Source organism: Theobroma umbraticum, unplaced genomic scaffold, assembly GCF_002168275.2.
Source record: "Theobroma umbraticum cultivar Fairchild unplaced genomic scaffold, ASM216827v3 scaffold_228.0, whole genome shotgun sequence".
Taxonomy (NCBI): domain Eukaryota; kingdom Viridiplantae; phylum Streptophyta; class Magnoliopsida; order Malvales; family Malvaceae; genus Theobroma; species Theobroma umbraticum.
Window position 1 is genome coordinate 1,386,981 of NW_018397274.1, and position 17,612 is coordinate 1,404,592.

The 17,612-nt window shown below is 34.2% G+C and overlaps 1 protein-coding gene across 1 annotated transcript; it reads right to left on the reverse strand.

Annotated features, from left to right (window-relative positions):
• Window positions 1–19: 19 nt before the first annotated feature.
• Window positions 20–11,733, reverse strand: LOC110427226 (Pre-mRNA-processing-splicing factor). The gene is made up of 23 exons (XM_021442699.1): window positions 11,278–11,733; window positions 9,853–10,069; window positions 9,337–9,727; window positions 7,651–8,928; window positions 7,465–7,550; window positions 6,887–7,384; window positions 6,484–6,788; window positions 5,943–6,397; window positions 5,744–5,870; window positions 4,905–5,146; window positions 4,685–4,808; window positions 4,401–4,590; window positions 4,212–4,319; window positions 3,755–4,008; window positions 3,014–3,630; window positions 2,817–2,923; window positions 2,433–2,687; window positions 1,875–2,348; window positions 1,618–1,779; window positions 1,287–1,484; window positions 925–1,203; window positions 557–799; window positions 20–414 (listed from the first exon to the last, which is right to left on the reverse strand). Exons 1-23 carry the CDS (start codon window positions 11,541–11,543, stop codon window positions 223–225), a joined length of 7,068 nt encoding a protein of 2,355 aa, XP_021298374.1. The 5' UTR covers window positions 11,544–11,733; the 3' UTR covers window positions 20–222.
• Between the last annotated feature and the right edge of the window lie 5,879 nt (window positions 11,734–17,612).

The following is a 17,612-nucleotide window of genomic DNA, read 5'->3' on the forward strand; positions in this document are numbered from 1 at the left end:
TGACAACAATGTAAGAAACTTTTAGGGGCCTAAATCATAATGCATTTTACTCATATATTTACAACAGATTCAGCGATGTTACAATTGGGATAAGGTACATGAAAGTTATCCAAACAAAAAGGTTTAGGCCTCTACTGATCTTTCAGGCCAAGCACTGAAAAAGCATTAAGTGTTTCCGAGTTAATTCAACAAAAATTACAAACATAATAACATTGAACAGATTTAGGTAAATGTATCCTCCCTGTCTCCCTCTGCAGTCTCACCTTCCTCCAAATTGCTGAATTCGAGGTAATGAGTTGGCCTGTGGTCCTCCTGGTAGTATTCTCTAGGTGTTCCAAGCTTCACCCCATATTTCATGCTAACTGTGTGCTTCACTCCCATGAAATTGTAATTCCATGGCCCATTGTCAGGAACCTATAAGAAAGAACAAAATAAGCTAAGATAGCCCCCAAACAGAATGACTAAATAAGATGTTATACATTTCTATCAGATTTCGAAGCATAGAATATAAAGGTTGGGAAGTTCAAGAGCACTAGCCAACGAAGATAATCCTTACCATATAAAATCCAAGGAACCGATCACTTAGGAGCATCTGCACCTTCTCATAATGAGTTGGAAGGTAACCATGGGGATTACTTCCTGTATCTTTGTTAACCCGTCCCCACTCGTAACCACTTGGAGTAAGCTTGTATGCTGTTAATGAGCAAGAACCTGGAGTGAAACTGCATGTCAAGATAATGCACTTCTCTCCATCCCACTGCTTGTTGTTCTCTAAAATCCGAGCATGAGATGTGACATCCTGTGATTATTGAATGCATGAAAAGACAACAATTAGTTTATCACATTTGATTTACAATGGATGAACTACACTAGCACTGAAATATTCCAATAAAATTGAACCTAAGTAACAAACTAAACACAAACCTGTGGTGATAATTGAGGAAGCTCATTAGGCTGCGTGTGCATCCATCCCAAAGGCTCCAGATCGTTCAAGAAATCATGTTCAGGAAGAGCTGATGGAAGATGAACTTGCTGATGAGTTCCCCACTGTGGTGGCATGGCAATGCAGCGAATTTCCTTAACCTGAGGGTTGTCAGGAGGACTTATTCCATACAAGTATCCAGCAATTTGAGTCCGCAGATCTGCTATGCAGATGAACTTCTTTAGAATGTTCTTTGGCATGATATAAGTGTACCCAGTTTCCTGCATCATTATGTTTTATCATCATAAGCAGATAATTAAACTTCTAGATCAATCACTAGACCTCAAATAAGTCACTTATGTACCTTTATATCCTCTGAGTTCACATATATATGATTGACTCGAAGATAAAGATTTGTTGCTGATATTGCTCTAACACGCCAATCTGTCTTGGACCCAAATGCTGCTTGCTCATAGGGACTTGTGGTGGTAACAATGAGTTCATCACCATGCACATTTGTAGTCCTAGTTGTCACAGCTGTCAGCTGGCTTGCCTCCTTTGCCTGAAAACATATGTTTGAAAAATAATAACTCAAAGTTAGTAAGATGTGTTTTCTTGGGATAAAAGTTAACAATATGAGGCCATGTTATATTAGCAATCATGAATAAAAGCAAAAAACCAGAACATAGCATAACCTGTTTCTCGATTTCTGCTATCTGCTGCCTCTGTTGAGAGGGTGGAGTGATCTCAGCTCCAAGAATAATATCACGAATCTCAGACTGTGTCAAGGCCGATGTATTCACATTGTTCTTTTTGGCATAGTCAGAGAGTATGAGATCTCTTAAAGCAACTTCGACCTGCACCATAAAATAATATTTATTGTAGTGCACTGAAATGAAGTATGCATGGTTCTACAACTAATTGGAAAATTATGAGTGAGAATCACGCCTACCTTCATCCATTGATCATCAGTAAGAGAAGGCCAGATATGGTGTGGCTCAGTAACAATTGTCTTGTCAGGTTTCAATAACATCTTAGCTTTCTCATTGTTCACATGAAGTGCACGAAGGATCAGAATGAGTCGAGAGAATGCAGTGTATGATGAGATACTTTTCAACCAATCATCATAGATGTTAAACAAAACCATTTGTGGCTCTGTAGCCTTCAGAATCAGATCCCCAAATTTCTCAATTTTCAAGCAAGCCTGGAATGGGAGTTGCAACTCACTTCCCTTGATAACTATGTTAGGGAAATCCAGCAAGTGAACCTCCAAAGGATCAAGCATTCCCTTTCGAGTAACAATGATTTGCTTTGGTTGTTCTTCAACGGGCAAAGACCGCACAAGAGCAGCAACTTCTTCAGCTGTTTTCCACTTGGCTAGCTGACCAAGACGCTTTTGACCTGCCCACACACTTGTATGAATGACCTGCAAGAGAAAAATGTTATCTAGTTGAGATCTTCACAATAGACAAACTAGCTTAGGAAACAGATGTTATATGAAGAAACAGACCTTTAAGAACAACTGTCCTGTCCGTGGATTGAAAATAAAGATGGCACCATTAATGGGTTTTGTTGTGAGATTCCCTTCAAATGTCTTATGGATTGTAACACGATAAACATTGGTGTCATCAACAAACCAAATGATCTGATTGCTAAAGATCTCTCCATAGTTTTGGGATGAAAGATATGGCTCAGTAGGCTCAGAAGAATACAACTGCAAACCTTTCCTTATCCGCTCTCTTAGAACATATAAAGCTGGATTTGACTGTATAAGGACAAAAATAATTAGTTCAACCTTTGACATGTAAGCTTATTCCAGAATTTAACAAACAAATGTAACTCAAAAATCTGAACTATAACTTAAATGAAGTATAAATATGTAAAACTATGCTACCTTCATGATCTTATTCATTGCCTGAGCAAGCAGTGGCTTTGATCCAGGGAACCAGTTACCAAATGCAGAATGCAAGTTGTAAGCTAGATCAAGGCCAATCATCACCCCTACATAAAGACAACAGATGATCAGCTAGGCAGAGAAACACAGGCATATAACACAATAGGAAGAAGAAGGGAAAAGAGGTGAAAGTTTACCAGTAGGAGATGGATAAATAGACATGTTGTCTGTTGTATAATCCATAAATTTGGCTCGAGTGTAACGCTCAATATCATGCGAGTCATAATCTCCCCACCGGAGTTGTACATCTATCCAATATTTGTTGCTTGCTTTTTGATCAAACATGTCCTTGGACTCCGCAACAAGACTAGGCTTTGACATAGGCCATCTATGAGCTGCAAAGAGAAGAATATCTGCACAAGAGCTGTTCATCTTGTAACTCTTCCTTGGATGGATTGTCTCCTTCTGAACAGTTTCGATTTCCAAAGCATCCAACTCCTGATCCAACACTTGGCAAAGATCCATAACCACACTCTCATGTATTTTTTGCCACAAATGAGCACGGAAGATCTGAATCAAAGATATTTTCAAGGTTGGGATCTTCCCGTGCATGAAAATTCCAGTTAGATCTAGTTGCACTTGAAATCCCACGTAAACATTAGCCCGATTAATTGTCGGTGACCACCAAAGAGTAAACCTACGGTTAGGAATCTGGTTAAGACCAGATCTCTGAGCATTAGTGAGCTTCTTATACTTCATTGACTCCTCAAATCCAGAAGCCTTTTCCCAAAACAGACCCTCCCAAGTTGGAAAGCTGAAATTCCAGGAATAAAAGAAAACATAAATAAGATATGATCGTCCAGATCATCAATAAGAACAATTATTGGATAAATGACCTATGAAATATAAAACTAAAATAAAACCAAATAATGACTCACTATGTTCCTTTAAACAAGGTATGTTCTAGGATTCCTTCAACACCTCCCAGAGCTTGGATGACATCAGTTCGATAGTTATTCAAGTTCCACAATTTGCCATCATGCCTTTGGTGAGTCCACCAGAATGGGTTCTGCTTCAAAACTTGGTACTGCTTAAAGTCTGTACGTACTCTCCATCCCTTGTCGTATGCTAGCGTGTGCCTATCCTTCTGAAACAAAGTATTTATACGTGGTATTCCCCTATCCCATGAATCCTGTAAACAGATCAGGAAGAAAAAATCATCAGAATACAATTTCCTTGTGGCAGCTATATCATACGATGCAAAAATCACACTGAACACATAAATGATTATAAGAACCAATAAATGAAAAACTGTAACAACGGAAAAATCCTAAAGGGAAATGGCACTAGAAAACAGCACTCGCATTGGCTTAAAAAATAAAAAAGGAAACTCACTTCCAAATCTTCAAGGGTTAGACGCCTATTTTGTGCCTGAGCTTCCTGCCTCTTCAGTGCATACTCTGCCCAAACACGCTGTGAGTCTATGAACTCACTTTCCCATGGCTGTTAAAAATCAGCAAGATGATCAAACAGTGAAACAAGACTTGAAAAAGGAAGTACATAAAATAATGAACTTGCTTGTACCTGTATGTAACGATAAAGATTTGGAATCAGCTGGTCTTCCTCATGACTCATTCCACTCCTAAAGTGAGTTACACCAACATCAGTCTGCTGACTGTATCTGAGGTCACTCTGTGGAATCAATATGTGACCCATTGATAACATGCCAAGTCCACCAATTTCTTTAGGAGTGTAAAAAATGACAGGAGGGAATCTGAAAGCATAATAGTGTGTCAGAAAATTATTATGACAAGAAAGAAGAGAGCGAGAGAGAGAGAGGGAGAGAGAGTGGTCAAATATAACCATACCGGCTAGGCATTTTTGAATTCAGTCCAATCTTGATACGAGTTTGAATTTTATTTTCACATTTAACCAGCAGATCTAAAAGCTCTTGTGTATGTACAGTTGCTTCACGGAAGTAGGTCATAAGACCTATTCAACAGAGAAAAAAATGAACGCTCAATAAATTGAACAATATCACAAATCAAACAGTCATAACAAGACCAAAAAAGAAATTTAAAAAAATACCTATTAAGGCAGTATTCCATTTGTTAACAATCTTTGTAAATGTTGTTGACCCAGAAGACATGAGAATCTGCCTAACACGATTCTCAAATACTTTCATGTGCTCATCATCAACGCGTAAGAAAGCAACTGCAGTTCGCTCTTTTGTCTGTTCATTCTGCAAATTCCACACTCCATCTCTCGTATTGCTAAATGCTTCTTGAGTCATTCTTATTTTCGGAAGTATCCGAACTTCAAAACCACACCTAAACATCAGAAATAAGGAGACTGAATCAGTCAAACTGTTTCTCTAAGGAATAATCATGATTCATGACCAGAATGCAATGCCAAGTTTCTCTCACACAGTTTAAAACAAATAAAATTGGTCAGACAAACAAGCACATAGAGAGAAGTAACTTAGCAAGAAAGAAATGATACTACTAATAAGAACCTTTCAATATAAACTATATGGAAAGTAAACTTCATTATATATTAGATATTTTACAAATACAACACAATCATATTCAAATTCGTTATATAATTTAAAAAAATACATTCCGCCACTAACATAAGCACATGGCATGCAACTCTATGTCAATCCATTAAAGCAGTATGTCAACAGACTGACCATGTCTAGCATTCTAGCTCCAAATTACCAATACACTTATCATTAAATCCTCCTGTTTACAAAGCTGTCAATTTAACCCACCTCTAAGGTGAAAAATAGAATGGAAATTTCAGATATATTTTACTTTGCAGAAAATCAACAAGAACTTCAACCAAAAACTAACAACAATTTCAACACAGATTGTAGTGCAAGCTGACCAAAAATATGTAATAAAGAGGTACAAAGGAAATCATACATGCTAAAAAGCAGGTTGGGATTGTCCTTGCTATAGACAGAAACAAAGCTGTTCTCCCATTCCAAAGTTGTGATGCTTCTAGGCAAACGATTCTTCATGTCCCAAAAGACACTTCTCCCAAGATTAACTGAAGAGAAGAAAGAACTAATTAGAGCCTGAATTTCATTACAAAAGCAGTTGTTACTAAAATTTAGCATACCGTCGTGTTTCATAAGCCTCATTCTTGCATCTCTTGGCCAGCATTTCTTGTTGTTATATCCAACCATGTTTTCATTGTTCGGATCAGGGTGCTCAGTGAGATATCGCTGGATAAGGTCTCGTGCCTCATCATGAGTGAATCTGAACAATATATGCACCTTATCAATGTACCTAGAGTACAGACGAATTGGATGCCGGGTCTCAACTTTTGCGTCCCAGTATGTGATAAATTCATTTGGCATCTGGGGAGGACCAGCAATCTCACTAGCACGAGTCAATCCAAGAAGCAGGAGATCCAAAACAAGTCCATAATACTGGACTACAAAAGAAGCAAACTGAAGACCACGGATAAGACCATATGAATTTGTGTGACTCATATCTTTGTAAGACAACACCACGTTATTCTTTGCAGTAACATAATCTGCAATGTTGTGATCAAGAACCAAACGTAGAAGCCTACACAGTAAAAACAGAAACATTAATGAAGAATTCCAACAAGTCCGGTAATGAGATAAGCAAAAGATTTACACAAAAGCCCCTACCTGTTTAACATTGTCAAGTCAATCTTCTCAAAGAACTTCTCAAACTTTGTTTGAAGCATCACCACACACTGCCCCTCACTTGTGTCCCATATCCCTTGCAAATTGTTTATACCTTGACACCATTTGTAGACCAAAAGCGGGGGTGGCTCTGAATCTGCAGGCTTAATCCAATTAGGAAACAGGTGGCGCTTGTCTCCTTCATACCATAGATATTGGTCAAGATAAGCATCTGTAATCTTCTCCAGGGGCTCAATTTCATAGACTGGAATCAAATAGCTGTACAAATCCATGAACTCTATACCAACCTGCAAAAAGAATATCGATTTGAGTTCAAATTCAGAAATAAGAGATGGAGAGGTAGTTCAAAGGTGAAGTATGAGTCAATTTTCAGTCATAAACTCACTTCTTTGAAGGCACGCTGGGTAAGTAGGTGGCGCTTGATCCTCGACAAGGCCTCATGAGGATTATCATAAGCTTGTTCAATTAGACCCAATTCTTCTCTTTGGAGTTGGTTTAATCTCACAGCTACACTATAAGATTCCTTCAACCTCTCCAGTGCAAGGATAAGTAGCTTTGTATCATGTTTGTAAGACAAAGGAGGAAATGGAATGGGAGAAAATTTTCTTGACTCCAACCAATGCACAGTCGTAGTATAAATGGCAACTGCTTCTTCTGGAGTGACATATGGCCCATCTTTCAAATAATTGTGCTGTCGCTCCTGCTCAGCTTTCAGCCAGAGCCGCGTCAATCTGCCTAAGTTTTTCCTGCAGACTGTTTTATCAACAGTTGCACCTCTCCTGATACGCTCACGATTGTAATGAGCAACATTTGTCCACCAGTCTGCTTTTGACTTGACATATCGAAGGATCATATTCTCAATGGGAACTGGCAAACCCGGAACCTACAGAAAAGAACAGTGAGACAACCAGCACAATTGCAAAATATGGAAAAGGAAAATACATCATTTTGCAATGGTTTTACCTTCCAGGGGATGTTTGCCTTCCAACATCGCCATGCCTCACTGAGATGCTGCAATATCGTTCTAGCCTTATTTTGTTTAATGCCCTCTGTAGATTAACAGTAGAATATTTGGAATGTAAAGAAATAAGAAACTTTCAACAATAAATTAAATATTAAAACTACTAATTAATGATAGTTGACAATCACCTGGCATAGCATCAAGAACATCATGCATCACAGCAGCACGAAGTTCCAGATCAAAGTGGCTCTCAACACGTTGCTTTGTAACAGTCTTGGCCACTCCTTTTGAATGACGCCCTTCAAACTGACGTGCAAGCAGATTTCCTAACCACCTTTCCAGAAGAGGCACAATGCCACGAAGGAAAAACAGCCATACTCTCCACATCGGTGCCCAAAATCCACATCCGGGCCCTTTACCCACTGGCCCAGTATTGAAGCGATAGTAAATTAAGTGCTTTAAGTCTTTGCACATCCTAATCTGCCTCATGAGGCGGTACTTGTAACGGTACATCCCAGTCAACTGGCCAACATGGGAAAATGTATACTGCAGACCATCTGCCAACTGGAAGGCATCAACGTTGCCAAGTCGGAATTGGACATTGGCATCAACAACAAGCTTTGTTAAACGGAGGATCTCACGACAGAGATGAAAAGCATTGCCAAATCGTGACTTCTTGCGTTCTTTTGTGGTAAGAGTCTTCACAGGCTTTAAGTTAAAGTTATAATCCAGGTGAAGGTAGTTCAAATTTTTCCTATGTATCAACAGGTTAAGCATGTTGTACCCTTGCTTGCAAACTTGAAGACCTGCTTCAACCCAATCAAGCTCTGTTGTTTGGAAAAACTTAGTCGCTTGGAGAGATCGAAACAAGTGCTTCTTCTTCTGAGCCTTAGGAGGCCTATGATGCAGCTCATTCAGCACAAAGCATTTCAATAGTTTCTGATAACTAACCCGCACTTTAACAGGATAAGATGGAGGACAGTGCTCCTTGTACCACTCTGACACAAGTGGTATATCTTCAGAACGTCGCATCCGACCAGATCTCATATTAAAAGGGCGTGGAGCAAATAATAGAGAAATCCCTGCAGCAGTAGTGTCAGTATAAAGCTGTGTGTCATTCAGCAAAGGTTCCACCCCTTCTGGCAAGACAAAATCGTCTTCATCCTCGTCATCATAAATTTTCTTCTCACGTCGCTCCTTGTTTGTGGTAGTTATGGGGTGTATCAAGGGATCATAATAGAATGCCGGTAAATCAGGGTCTTCTGTTTTAATGTACATGACCATGGGTGTGTGATACACACCAAGCTTTACTTTCCTGGGCCTATTGTTATAAAGATGAGGGAAAGCAATTCGATACTCTGTCCTAAGGGGTGACCGGATAATGAGTTTGTTTATGTCATTAAATTCATTCCAGTCCTCATCCCCTTTCTCCATATCACGGTATAGTGGTTCGAACTTCGGACCACCTGCAATAGTGTGCAACTAGTTAACAACGCACCAACAGAATATCATCAATTTATCAATGTTAAATAAAACTAATATCACAACTACAACCTAGCATAATGGAAGCAATGGGATATTATCATCACATTAAATGTCCACTCAAGTAATTCAACCCCCACTCCAACCCACTCAATTTAAAACAGAGAAAAAAAAAAGGGATAGAAATCCCAATGTATATTAGTACTCAAAAATGCAAGCAATACACAAGTGAAAGCTCTAAAACTGTTTCCAGTGAACAGTTTTACAATAATTGAATCTCAAGTAACTAAAATGGGTCCCCAAGACACCAACAGCAAACCTCTGCAAACTCAATTCATTCACAAGCATAGCAAAAAGGAATTTTGGAATACAACAAAAGGCAGGAAACTTACCAGGTATGCACATGTTTAATGCTTTAGCTGTGAAGAATGACTCCATGTCAAACAAGTAGAAATAATTACGGTCAATCAAATCAGAAAGCAACTGTCCAGCAAGCCGGTGCAAAGTTGCCATAATTGGAAGGGAGAGATGCCATTTCCTGTAACTCGGACCATTGATGAGTTTTGTTTTTACAAGAGGCTTATGGTCATAAAACCAAGCATATACAGCAGAATCTTCTTCTTCATCCAGCTCCAATTGAATTGGCTCGAGAGGATCAACATCTAACAGATTATCAGCATAGTCTAATGGAGGCTCCTCATCATCAAATGGTGGAAACCGCATTCTCTTGAAATGACGACGATCTCGTTTCTCCCTTCGCATCATGATCCACATTGTACCCCACTATTGAAATACAAGATAAGTCAATCAATAACCAGAAAGATGTACTTCTTTCATGCATAATTCAACAGAGATACAACTTAGTTTGGCCTTGTGTTTGTAGGAAGCAGGGAAGGAAATAAGCATACCTGTGCTAAGTAAATTGGTTCAACAACCCATGGTATTTCATTCACAAATGTGATCGCTCCTGTAATATGATATAAGACCTTTACATCACGAACCTGTTCCCAAGGCATTGGCATATTCTCAAGGAGCTTGTAAACTGCATGAGGAATGAATTTAAGGGCCCCAAGATACACACGTTTATCATGGCGATACTTTTTTGAAGACATGTCCCCATGGTCTCTGTCAAAGAGAAAACAAAGTTACCTATCACTATATCATCATATCTTGCCAATTGAAGCGCACACTTCTAGATCTAACAAACAGAAGTGCAGACCAGGAACATCCTAAAGAGACTATAGCAACAAGAAACAGAAAATAATTATATTTATCAGAACATTAAACTATAAATTACCTTAAAAAAAAAATCACTGGTGGCTCTAGAAACTCAAACCAAGAGCCTCATGCCTTAAATAAAATTGGCAAAATGGTTTAAATATCATTAAAGATCAGACTAGTGAAGGTATAATAGCTCAACAATCAAGAAGAAAGATGCTCAACAGCTACAGGGCTCAGAAAGAATCACACGTCAAAGCAAGAAACCATCAAAAGCTATTGTTCCACATTAGCTTTTACAGTTAAACTTTCAATTAACATACTGGCTGATGGTGAATAAGTCCCCACAAGAAATGTTAGGTGCTTGAGATCATTGGAGCCTTTTTGTTTTTTTTCATACTTTTCCCAATGGCTCCATTTCAAATTCGGTTTGAACCAAAGAAAGATAGGGGACCGGAATTGCTGAATCACATTCCAGTATATATGCTTACAATAACCATGATCCACACACTTCAAAGGAACAAGTTTTGCACTACAATAACACGAGGAACAACCATGAAAACTTTACCAGCTTTCCTACTATGTGACGTCCTCTACGTGGATCCTATTGCACCGTAGTATTTTATTTAATACCATTCTTCAGCAAAACTCAGGTCCTTTTATGATTTCCATCCAAGTCATAATTAATCTTCCTCTCCTCCATTTAAAATGTCCTCACTGTCCTCAGTAAGCTTAGTATAACAAGTTTTGGTCTAATTTTACCAAAACATAACACAAATTCTCATGGTCAAAATTGTGACCGCAAGAACCTAAGTGAAACATTTTCTACTTAAAATAAAATAAAACCCACAGAAAACTCTATATCTTAAACTACTACATGTAGAAAATTAACATCGAAATTAAATTAAGAAACCCACCAAGGGGAGAAAGCATAGAACTTAGTTCACAAGATCCCATAACCGACCTAATAAATAGGCAAAACCTCATCTTAACAATCTTTAATCCCTAAAACACCAACAAAACAGCCACCAAAATTCTATTAAAAAAAGCAACAGAGCAAATCTCACTAAACTCTGTCCTCAAAGTTGCGAAAAAAGTTTTCCAAAATATCTGACCTGATAATCTTTCTGACGTGCTCAGGAGGCATGTCCTCCTTCTGCGTCTCGACAAACCCAAACTTCCTTTTATCTCCATATCGCTTAGAGTTGAGCTGCATCCATTTCCGCGCCTTCTCCTCCAGCTTGGCCTCCGCCTCCTGCGGAGTCGTCTGCGGAGCCAGCACGGTGTACGAAGGCTGCGCAGCTGGAGGCGGCGGGATGGTGGATCCCCCAGTTCCCGGTGGCGCTATCTGAGCGCCGTTATTGTTGTTGTTGTTCCACATGGCAGCGTTGGCCTAAGCAATTTCTGCTTCAGAGGTAGAAATGAAATCCTACAAGACAGAAACAGAAGAAATTTTTGGATTTCGTTTCGATGTAAATGATTTTGAAATTAGGGTTTTGGAGGGTTTTTACAGAGGGGAAGGTGTCCGGTTTCCTTTTGTTTCTCCTCCCTCTGTGCGAACAGAGTGAGAATTCCTGAGTGAAAAGAAGGGATTGTTTGGTTTTATATTTTTAGTTTTTAGGGATAAACTAATGACGGTGGTACGTGATGATGGACTCAACTAGGGGTACCGACTTCCATGTCTGGACCTTGAAGGCCCATTTCTGTTGGGCCACAACCCAATTCCAACCTAATAGATGTGAATGGAGAGAGATAATCAGAGGACTGGTGCCCTGTCGAAGACCCAATCTGTCAAGCTTTCGGCTCCTATATTCCACAGTGTTCATTTAAATTTGAACACTGGACCAAGCTTAGAAAATTTGATTGTACCCTCTTCACATGTCTAAATAACTTGCAAACCGAAAAAATTATTACTCACATAATATTAATGTGATATATTAATATATTATAATAAATAATAATATGTATAAGATGATATGATTATATAATATTTTTCATATTCTACGTCAATGTTATATTAGCATTATATATATATAAATGATATGTGATTTTTTTATTAATAATAATTAATTAATTATTAATTATAAAAATTTATTTAATTTAAAATAATATTATATGGATTTAATTGAATATAATAGATGAAATAAGAGCTTACTTAAATTTTATTTAATAGTTCAAAAACTTTTTAAAATATTATGTCGAAAATCTCATGTCCTTAAGCAAAGAGCCTACCTCTTTTCCAAACAAAATGTTTTCTCTTAACAAATAAACATCATATAGGTCGAATCTCAAAACAGATAATATCTCGTGACAAGACACAACCCAAAAGTACTTTTACTCTTTAAATCAACAAAGGAAAGGAAATGAAAATATTGAACCCAAAAAATTAATCAAATAGAAATTCAATCAACTAAATATAAAAAAAAAATACGCTCGAGCATTTGATTTATTGATTAATATTAAATTTTTTTACTTAAAGAGTATAAGTTCGAATCTCCTTTCCCTCTAAACAAGAGTGTACCTCTTCTCCAAATGAAATACTTTTAAAAAAGTTTTCAAGGTTCAATTTTAAAATAAATAATACCTTGTAAATGGGTACAATTAATCAAAAAGTTATTGCATTAAGAAGAGAAAGGAAAAGAAAATACTATACCTATAAAACATTGATATCATTTTGTAAATGGGTACAATTAATCCCAAATTTCTTGTATTGACAAGAGAAAGGAAAAGAAATATTATACCAATAAAACATTGGTACCAATTAAATATTCTACGTCAATGTCATTTTAGCATTATGTATATATAAAAATAATATGTGATTTTTTTATTAATAATAATTAACCAATCATTAGTCATAAAATTTTATTTAATTTAAAATAAAATTATATGAATTTAATTGAATACAATAGATGAAAAAATAGCTTACTTAAATTTTATTTAATAGTTCAAAAACTTTTTAAAATATTATGTTGAAAATCTCATGTCCTTAAGCAAAGAGCCTACCTCTTCTCCAAACAAAATGCTTTTTCTTAACAAATAAACATCATATAGGTCCAATCTCAAAATAGATAATATCTTGTGACAAGACACAACCGAAAAATACTTTTACTCTTTAAATCAACAAAGGAAAGAAATGAAATTATTGAACCCAAAAAATTTATCAAATAGAAATTCAATTAACTATATAAAGAAAAAAAAATACTCAAACATTTGACTTGTTGATTAATACAAAATCTCTCTACTTAAAAGGTATAGATTTGAATCTTTCTTCCCTCAAACAAGAACATACCTCTTCTCCAAATAAAATACTTTTAAAAAAATTTTCAAAGCTCAATTTTAAAATAAATAATATCTCGTAAATAGGTACAATTAATCAAAAAGTTCTTCTATTAAGAAGAAAAAGGAAAAGAAAATACTATACCTATAAAACATTGATATCATTTTGTAAGTGGGTACAATTAATCGGAAATTTCTTATATTGATAAGAGAAAGGAAAAAAAAATACTATACCAATAAAACATTGGTATCACCTCGTAAATGGGTACAATTAATTCCGAAAATTCTTGAATTAACAAGAGAAAGGAAAAGAAAATACTATACCTATAAAACATCGGTATAATTGCACCAAACTAATATTGCTAGCAATTTTTGGAGGTATAAAATAAGAATAAGATTTTTTTTTTCTCGTCCTTCTTGCATCATCAATACGACAGTTAAACAGTTAACATCATATAATCATTTATTATGCCACACAAACAAGCAAGGTAAAGACAAAGAATTAACCTTATATAATGCTTGTTGTCTAAGTATTGTGTTAGTGGAGGTCTTCATCTGAAAATAAACCAAAGTTGTTCTTCTGATTGATATCATTTATCATTGTCCTGTATAGGGTTTTCCAGGGGTGCAAGCATGACAATGAAATTGTTGAGTGGCAGGCAGGTCATGGATAGGATCAATGAATTCCTTCAGTTCTTTCGCCCTTTTACGTGTTCAGGACTTCAGTTTCCACTTTTCCACCACCTTTCCTACTTCCTCCCACCCCACCATACCCAAAAACAGTGTTATATTCCAACCAAAGATAGCATATACAGCATGTGTTTTCAGACCAAAACTTTCCACTTCTGGAGATGAGTTTGCACCTCTTCCCCATCTCTATGAATTTGGTTTAAGATGAAGATTGAAGGCGATGTTGGTGAGGTTCATCTGAAGGATGGGCTTATGCTAGGAGCATAGGAATTCATTTCAGATTGAGCCGCGCCAATATCTCTTTCTTCACAATGTTCCGACTATGTTTGCCTGGGTATGCCCATATCCATAGCCTCCATGGCAGTCGGCAGCTTTCATTCTTGGCTACCTAGCTAGTGCCTGCCTCTGTCCTCTTCTTTGGCCCTCTCTTGCAGGTAAACACTTTGTTTACTTTTATGTCTGAATGTATAAGTGGTCTACCTAGCTAAGATGTAGATTTCCATCATGAAGGAATCAACGAAAATAGACAATTTTTTTTATTATAACTTTTAAGTATTAATTAGATTTATTTATTACAAATATATGTAGAGTTCAGACCAAATCAAATAATCTAAACAGATTAAATTATCTAGTAAACCAAACACAAGAGTGTAATCTGATTTAAATTTTTACATTTGTTAATATAATATTTAAATTTGGATATAAACTAATTAATTAAAATTATATTAATTAATTTAATTATTATCTATTCAATGACTTTCAATTATCTCTTCAAAGCAAAAGAATTGGATTTTGAGAAGTCTTTGAAAAAAAAAATTTCTTTAAGAACAAAATCTAATAAAAATGAGCTTGGGAAAAGCTACAGAGAGAACGTTCCATTCCCTTATTTAAAACACAGTCCTCTCTCTTTTTGCAAATCATATCTTTTCAATACAAATCGTGATTAATTATTAGAAAAAAAACAAAACACCGAGTAAAAAAATAGCAAAATTGAAGTTTTTTTTCTTAATGTTATTCAAAATTCAAAACTGTATTTAAATACTATTTCTTCTTTTTCTTTTGAAAAAACTATGATGAGAATAATTGATTAGTTAGGATTTGATTATTTATTTAGATTTAGGGTTTAAGGTAATTTTATTCAAACTTAAATTTATATAAATAAGTTGCTTTGTCAAACAATTTATATATAAAAAAGATTTATAGAACTTATAAAAGTAAATTTACCAAACAACACTTATTTTTAAAATTTATTATTTTTTATAAGAATTTTATAATAATTTTTAAATTAATAAAAAAGTCAAGCAGACTCTTAGTAAAGGTTACTTAAACTTTTAGTTATTGAAAACAAATATTTTTTGTTCATTTATTTTTTAACATTTTTATTTTAAATAATTTTTAATGAATATAAATATTGATAAGATTTTATAGATGGTCAGTTTTTAAATAGGAATTCTAATTCTATTCAATGATTTTCGATTAAAAATATTTAACTTGGTTAAGATTTCTTTGCATGTTAGCATATACAGCAATGTTATATTAAAATTTTAATGCTATGTAGTCAAATTCTAATTTAATTTAATTTTTAAAATAATTTTAATAGTTTTTTACTTAAAAAGTTCTATTAATTAATAACTGTAGCAACGTTATAATTTCTTATCATGCAGATTTACTTAATTTTTGCGGTATGATTAAAAAATTAGTATTGTCAATTAAAGTTTTCTACATTGGTTTTCTTAATTCAACATTTTATTCAAAATTCAAAATTTCTATGTCCAATATTAAAATTACATATAACAGCATGAAAATAATTTCAATTTCATTTTTTTTTCAGATTTTCATAAGTTAAGGCTTGGGAATTATATATATTATTGCCAATGTTACTTGTTTGTAATAAAAATAAATGCAATTATTTTTCACTTGTCCATGAAATATTTAATTTCAACACAAAAACATCTTTTTTTCAAAAATTACAGAATAAAAGTATAATAGAATACAATTTAAGATATATTGAGTAATTTCCATATATCACGTGTGTAAAATAAAAAACAAAAAAATATTTCTATTACTTATACAATAAAATCTTAATTAATTAATACTCAATATTAATAATCTCGATTAAAATGTGGTCGGTCCCAACTATGAATCAATAATTTACTAAATTTATAAGATAATATATTTTTTAAAAAAACACATAAGTCTCACTTAATATATAAATTAATAATTTTCTTATACATCAAAATTATATATATTTCAATTAAGAGTTTTTCTAAAATAAGATTTTATATTACTTGTTTTTTTTTAAAATTGATATATTCTTAGACCTTATCTCTAATTCATTTTAGTGCATTATGAAGCTCTGGTGTAGTATTCTCATATTGTAAGGAAAATTATGTAATGTAATTGTTGCTTTTGGGTACAATTTAGATTTTCTATGTTGTTATCACATAATATTTTAGCTTTTATTTGTATTATTAACTTTTTTTTATATCTTTGAGATGATAAGCTATTGCGTTTAGTTTTACTATTTGTGATACATTTTATAGATGTTTTTGCTTGACTCAGTGTCCATGAAATATATTAATTAAGTATACATTGAATGTAATTTTAATTTGTAGCAAAAATAAATAAATTCATGACTTCTATTTCATAAGAATAATTACATTCATGAACTTGTTTTGGTTAAACAAATAAATAAAATAATAATAATTCATAATTTACTAATTAGGTAATATTTATATAATCACAATATATAATACACGTATTAAGATCAATATTTTGAAAAAAAATAAAGAATATCTTAGTAAATTAATTTATTAATGAATGTATAAATTAATAAATTATTAATTTATCGATTGAATAATATCTCAATTAATTAATAAATTTTCATGATCCAAGGGTTATTAATTTATAGAGATTTTACCATATATATATAAGTGGAAAAAGCTAACTTGCTTACTAAAATTACATAGAAATCAAATGAGTTAATAAAAATAATAATACTATATCAATTATCTTTATTTATTCCAGATTGAAATTTGAATCTAATTCTAATTGTACATCAAGTGATTAGAGGTGCCCATCAGTCAGATCGAGTTTAATCTATCAAGTCTCCATTTTTTTCAAAGCTAAGTCCCAGCGTGACTCAACTTGCACATTTAACTATGATTTTTTTAAAAATAATAAAATATTTATTTTATATTAATATTTTAAATATATTTTAAAATTAAAATTAAATACAAATAATATATTTAGTAAAATAATTTACTTGAACTGAATTGCCTAAACTTGGTGCAAGTTGAGCAAGTAACCTTTTGAATATCGCTAGACATGTACATTTGACTCAATATTAGATGCATGTAAAGATAAAATAAATCAAGCCTTTTGTCAGCTAGTCCAATTCGCCTTAATAAATTATTGACCTCAACTTGTTTAATGTCTAGTTGAGCTTGAGTTTAAGCTATTTGAGTGATGAGTTAAGTGCTTG